The sequence below is a fragment of the Lampris incognitus genome, chromosome 6 (genome assembly GCF_029633865.1).
Source record: "Lampris incognitus isolate fLamInc1 chromosome 6, fLamInc1.hap2, whole genome shotgun sequence".
NCBI classification, from domain to species: domain Eukaryota; kingdom Metazoa; phylum Chordata; class Actinopteri; order Lampriformes; family Lampridae; genus Lampris; species Lampris incognitus.
The window spans coordinates 68,496,742-68,503,166 of NC_079216.1; the positions used below are offsets into that span (position 1 = coordinate 68,496,742).

General features: G+C 51.6%; 1 protein-coding gene across 1 annotated transcript in view; it reads left to right on the top strand.

The window, feature by feature from the left end:
• Positions 1 to 386: 386 nt before the first annotated feature.
• The window catches only part of slc17a8 (solute carrier family 17 member 8), a 23,444-nt gene continuing 17,405 nt past the window's right edge, over positions 387 to 6,425 (top strand). The window contains exon 1 of the mRNA XM_056281847.1: positions 387 to 487. Coding sequence (XP_056137822.1) covers positions 387 to 487 — 101 coding nt within the window. The remainder of the gene's footprint in view (positions 488 to 6,425) is intronic.

Here is a 6,425-nt window from a genome sequence, read left to right on the forward strand (position 1 = left end):
CCTGCGCAGAGCTGTGGAAACAGGACTACATTTACTACCACCAACCGCTGCCACACCTGCCTCATTTCCTCCCACACCTTCTTTGCCTCCCCTCCTCCTCCTCCTCCTCCTCCTCGTCCTCCTCCTCCTGTCTGTACGGTGCTGTCTTGCCGCAGTACAGGACGTGGAGAGGAAAACACCATCTCACATCTGAGGGACCCTTGGCACCACTGAAAGGCGGAGCCAGCTCCTGGTGGCGCCTAAAAAAATCAGGAGGATGAGAGACAGCATCTAGTGGATTTTTTTTCTTCCCCAGAACAAAGCCCATCAGTGAAGAAGAGACTTTTTCTTTCTTCTTTTTTTGGGGAAGCTAACGAGAGAGAGAGAAAACACAGAAGTGGAGGAAAATGCCTTTTGGGGGCTTAGCAGGGCTGAAGGAGCAGGTGTTGAAGCCTGGAAAGGAAGAGGTGAAGAACACAGTGGGGGACTCTCTGGGAAACCTGCAGAGGTGAGATGAGCGGGGATATGAATACTACTGTGGGTGGTGGGGGGATTCAGCCACACTGTCACTCTAGCTGGTGTTGAATGGCTTCACCATGAGAGCTCATCCTGCACAAAACACTATCGTGTTGTTTCAGTTGTTACTTGATCGCTCACATGGCAGAGGTTCATCTGAATGATTTTGCCTGAGCCGAAGCTGAGGGCTGAAGCTGAAGCTGAGGGTTGAAGCCGAGGGCTGAAGCTGAGGGCTGAAGCCAAGGGCTGAAGCTGAAGCTGAGGGTTGAAGCCGAGGGCTGAAGCTGAGGGCTGAAGCTGAGGTCTGAAGCCGAGGTCTGAAGCCGAGGAAGGAAGCTGAGGGCTGAAGCTGAGGTCTGAAGCCAAGGTCTGAAGCTGAGGGCTGAAGCTGAGGTCTGAGGCCGAGGTCTGAAGCCGAGGAAGGAAGCTGAGGGCTGAAGCTGAGGTCTGAAGCCGAGGTCTGAAGCCGAGGAAGGAAGCTGAGGGCTGAAGCTGAGGTCTGAAGCCGAGGAAGGAAGCTGAGGGCTGAAGCTGAGCGCTGAACCTGAAGCTGAGATCTGAAGCCGAGGAATGAAGCTGAGGTCTGAAGTTGAGGGCTGAAGCTGAGGGCTGAAGCTGAGGTCTGAAGCCGAGGAAGGAAGCTGAGGGCTGAAGCTGAGCGCTGAAGCTGAAGCTGAGATCTGAAGCCGAGGAATGAAGCTGAGGTCTGAAGTTGAGGGCTGAAGCTGAGGGCTGAAGCTGAGGAATGAAGCTGAGGTCTGAAGTTGAGGGCTGAAGCTGAGGAATGAAGCTGAGGTCGGAAGCTGAGGGCTGAAGCCGAGGGCTGAAGCGTCACTTCTTACAGACTCTCTGGGAGCCTTGAAGCCAGCACATCAGGTTGAGTGTGTGCTGAGTTGAGAGATCTTGAAGATAAATAAATATTTGATTCTTGTGCTTGCAATACCAGTGATGTAATCACTGATTTTATTTTAAGACAGCGATACATATTTCATATCTGATGCATATTTCAGTGGGCTTGGTAGGATATGGAGCCCATGCGCGAGGTAGACTGTCATTAAAAAGATAGAGTAAATGACGAGCAGGCAATTTCCTGTTAAATGAAATACTGCGTGCTCCCCAAGTGTCTCTGACAGGGCTTCCTACTAAACAACGCGGGAGATGGACTGCAGTGATTGTCCACGGAGGACCCACGTAGGGAAAACGCGTTTCAACAACTCAGCACCGGAAAAGATAGAATCCTTAGAAACTGATGATTTGTGGACCCGGGCAGATTTACTGTCCCTCTTACGAAGCAAACAGAATGGTCAGCGGGGCTTTTACATCTCCACTATTTGGACGTGTTAAAAGAAACTCTAAAATATTAAGCATAGCAGATAGAAGTGATGATCTCCAAAGTCAATATTTTAATTTTCAACTTACACATGGTAGTCCAATGTGAGCCCCAGCTGTCTTTTACATGGCTCAAGGCTACACACACACACACACACACACGGCAAACAGTCAAGAGGAAAATATCATGATTACATATATAGATTAAGGAATGTGTATGTACATTGGTCTTTTTTGGAAACCGTCAATGGTGTTGATAAAAGTGCTCAACAAATGTGGAGCAGAATATCTAGATGTAGGAAGAAATAGCTACATTAGTATATTAATACATGTATTAAAGTGCTTTTCATATATCTATATATATCTATATCTATATCTATATATATATATATATATATATATATCATATGTTAAGTGAAATTGTACCCTGGTTTCATGGATTTGGGAAGATTCTGGAAATACAGCAGATCATACAAGGCTGTCAGGGACAGGTTGTGTCTGCTTTCAGTACACAGCTGCAGTATCAGGGTCAGAACCAAGTGTGTGTGTGTGTGTGTGTGTGTGGGGGGGGGGTATCTACTCCACATCTGCATACAGGCTGTGCACGTGCAGAGCAGCGTGACCTTTCATTAAAGTGCTCTTCCCGACTGGAGTCTGAGAATGGTTTTGTTTGGATTTCACATTTACGTCAAAGACTAAAAGGTTCAGGGCGGGTCTTGTCTTCTTTTCGGAGCCCAATGAGCTCGGCCGGTAAAAAGTCTTCATCGGCCCCCTGCCTGACTCCTCGGTCTGAGCCGTCTGTATTCTGAGGGCACTCTAGTCCTGACTCTAGTCTCTATTCCTGATTCTAGAACTATTCCTAATTCTAGTCTCAATTCTAGTCTCGAGTTCTGATTCTAGTCTCTCTAGTCTCTAATCTACAATGACACAGTTAGTGGGTATCAGCTGGCGGGATATTCCATCTCTTTGGATTATTGGCTGAGGTGCATCTCGAGAGTCTTCGAGCGTGGCCCCACTGACATTTGGCAAGTGTTCTGGACTACAACAACAGCAACAACTACACGACACACGCAGTGCTCATCTTCAGATGATGCAGTGGGTCAAAGGGCAATGATGCAACGCTTCTGGCACACTGCACGGTGCTCAGGTAGTACTGTTAACTTTGCTTTGTTGTCCTTGAACTCATTTGTCTGCACATGCTCAGTTCCAGGGAACGTATTCTCCCATTATGTTGTAGGGAAATGTTTCAGTGGCACAAGGCAGCGGGCAGGAATGCTGCTGCAAGGCTTTGTGCCTCTTGACGAAGCTTGTACAGTGTTTGTTGCTGCAGCTTGTGTACCTGCTTTTCAAACAGGTTTAGTTAGCAGCACCTGTGTAGTTATTATTATTATTATTATTATCATTAAAAAGCAAGGATGTCAAATGTTAACAGCACCCTCATTCATTTTCACTGCTGTAATATTCATCGTTCTAATTTTCAAAAGTTAGTTCACCATTTCTCAGATTCATACAGTAATGAGATTTAGCCAGTCTGTGGTACACGACCACCAGGGTACGAGCCTGGGGAAAGTGGTAGTGGAACGAGCTCTGAAAGGGAGACAGTCTGTGGTACATGACCACCAGGGTACGAGCCTGGGGAAAGTGGTAGTGGAACGAGCACTGAAAGGGAGACAGTCTGTGGTACACGACCACCAGGGTACGAGCCTGGGGAAAGTGGTAGTGGTACGAGCTCTGAAAGGGAGAAAGTCTGGGGTACATGACCACCAGGGTACGAGCCTGGGGAAAGTGGTAGTGGTATGAGCTCTGAAAGGGAGACAGTCTGTGGTACACGACCACCAGGGTATGAGCCTGGGGAAAGTGGTAGTGGAACGAGCTCTGAAAGGGAGACAGTCTGTGGTACACGACCACCAGGGTACGAGCCTGGGGAAAGTGGTAGTGGAACGAGCTCTGAAAGGGAGACAGTCTGTGGTACACGACCACCAGGGTACGAGCCTGGGGAAAGTGGTAGTGGTACGAGCTCTGAAAGGGAGACAGTCTGTGGTACACGACCACCAGGGTACGAGCCTGGGGAAAGTGGTAGTGGAACGAGCTCTGAAAGGGAGACAGTCTGTGGTACACGACCACCAGGGTACGAGCCTGGGGAAAGTGGTAGTGGTACGAGCTCTGAAAGGGAGACAGTCTGTGGTACACGACCACCAGGGTACGAGCCTGGGGAAAGTGGTAGTGGTACGAGCTCTGAAAGGGAGACAGTCTGTGGTACACGACCACCAGGGTACGAGCCTGGGGAAAGTGGTAGTGGAACGAGCACTGAAAGGGAGACAGTCTGTGGTACACGACCACCAGGGTACGAGCCTGGGGAAAGTGGTAGTGGTACGAGCTCTGAAAGGGAGAAAGTCTGTGGTACATGACCACCAGGGTACGAGCCTGGGGAAAGTGGTAGTGGTACGAGCACTGAAAGGGAGACAGTCTGGGGTACATGACCACCAGGGTACGAGCCTGGGGAAAGTGGTAGTGGAACGAGCTCTGAAAGGGAGAAAGTCTGTGGTACACGACCACCAGGGTACGAGCCTGGGGAAAGTGGTAGTGGAACGAGCTCTGAAAGGGAGACAGTCTGTGGTACACGACCACCAGGGTACGAGCCTGGGGAAAGTGGTAGTGGTACGAGCTCTGAAAGGGAGACAGTCTGTGGTACACGACCACCAGGGTACGAGCCTGGGGAAAGTGGTAGTGGTACGAGCTGTGAAAGGGAGACAGTCTGTGGTACACGACCACCAGGGTACGAGCCTGGGGAAAGTGGTAGTGTAACGAGCTCTGAAAGGGAGACAGTCTGTGGTACACGACCACCAGGGTACGAGCCTGGGGAAAGTGGTAGTGGTATGAGCTCTGAAAGGGAGACAGTCTGTGGTACACGACCACCAGGGTACGAGCCTGGGGAAAGTGGTAGTGGTACGAGCACTGAAAGGGAGACAGTCTGGGGTACATGACCACCAGGGTACGAGCCTGGGGAAAGTGGTAGTGGTACGAGCACTGAAAGGGAGACAGTCTGTGGTACACGACCACCAGGGTACGAGCCTGGGGAAAGTGGTAGTGGTACGAGCACTGAAAGGGAGACAGTCTGTGGTACACGACCACCAGGGTACGAGCCTGGGGAAAGTGGTAGTGGTACGAGCTCTGAAAGGGAGACAGTCTGTGGTACACGACCACCAGGGTACGAGCCTGGGGAAAGTGGTAGTGGTACGAGCTCTGAAAGGGAGACAGTCTGTGGTACACGACCACCAGGGTACGAGCCTGGGGAAAGTGGTAGTGGTACGAGCACTGAAAGGGAGACAGTCTGTGGTACACGACCACCAGGGTACGAGCCTGGGGAAAGTGGTAGTGGTACGAGCACTGAAAGGGAGACAGTCTGTGGTACACGACCACCAGGGTACGAGCCTGGGGAAAGTGGTAGTGGTACGAGCTCTGAAAGGGAGACAGTCTGTGGTACACGACCACCAGGGTACGAGCCTGGGGAAAGTGGTAGTGGTACGAGCTCTGAAAGGGAGACAGTCTGTGGTACACGACCACCAGGGTACGAGCCTGGGGAAAGTGGTAGTGGAACGAGCTCTGAAAGGGAGACAGTCTGTGGTACACGACCACCAGGGTACGAGCCTGGGGAAAGTGGTAGTGGTACGAGCTCTGAAAGGGAGACAGTCTGTGGTACACGACCACCAGGGTACGAGCCTGGGGAAAGTGGTAGTGGTACGAGCTCTGAAAGGGAGACAGTCTGTGGTACATGACCACCAGGGTACGAGCCTGGGGAAAGTGGTAGTGGTACGAGCACTGAAAGGGAGACAGTCTGTGGTACACGACCACCAGGGTACGAGCCTGGGGAAAGTGGTAGTGGTACGAGCTCTGAAAGGGAGACAGTCTGTGGTACACGACCACCAGGGTACGAGCCTGGGGAAAGTGGTAGTGGTACGAGCACTGAAAGGGAGACAGTCTGTGGTACACGACCACCAGGGTACGAGCCTGGGGAAAGTGGTAGTGGTACGAGCACTGAAAGGGAGACAGTCTGTGGTACATGACCACCAGGGTACGAGCCTGGGGAAAGTGGTAGTGGAACGAGCTCTGAAAGGGAGACAGTCTGTGGTACACGACCACCAGGGTACGAGCCTGGGGAAAGTGGTAGTGGTACGAGCACTGAAAGGGAGACAGTCTGTGGTACACGACCACCAGGGTACGAGCCTGGGGAAAGTGGTAGTGGTACGAGCACTGAAAGGGAGACAGTCTGTGGTACACGACCACCAGGGTACGAGCCTGGGGAAAGTGGTAGTGGTACGAGCACTGAAAGGGAGACAGTCTGTGGTACACGACCACCAGGGTACGAGCCTGGGGAAAGTGGTAGTGGTACGAGCTCTGAAAGGGAGACAGTCTGTGGTACACGACCACCAGGGTACGAGCCTGGGGAAAGTGGTAGTGGTACGAGCACTGAAAGGGAGACAGTCTGTGGTACACGACCACCAGGGTACGAGCCTGGGGAAAGTGGTAGTGGTACGAGCTCTGAAAGGGAGACAGTCTGTGGTACACGACCACCAGGGTACGAGCCTGGGGAAAGTGGTAGT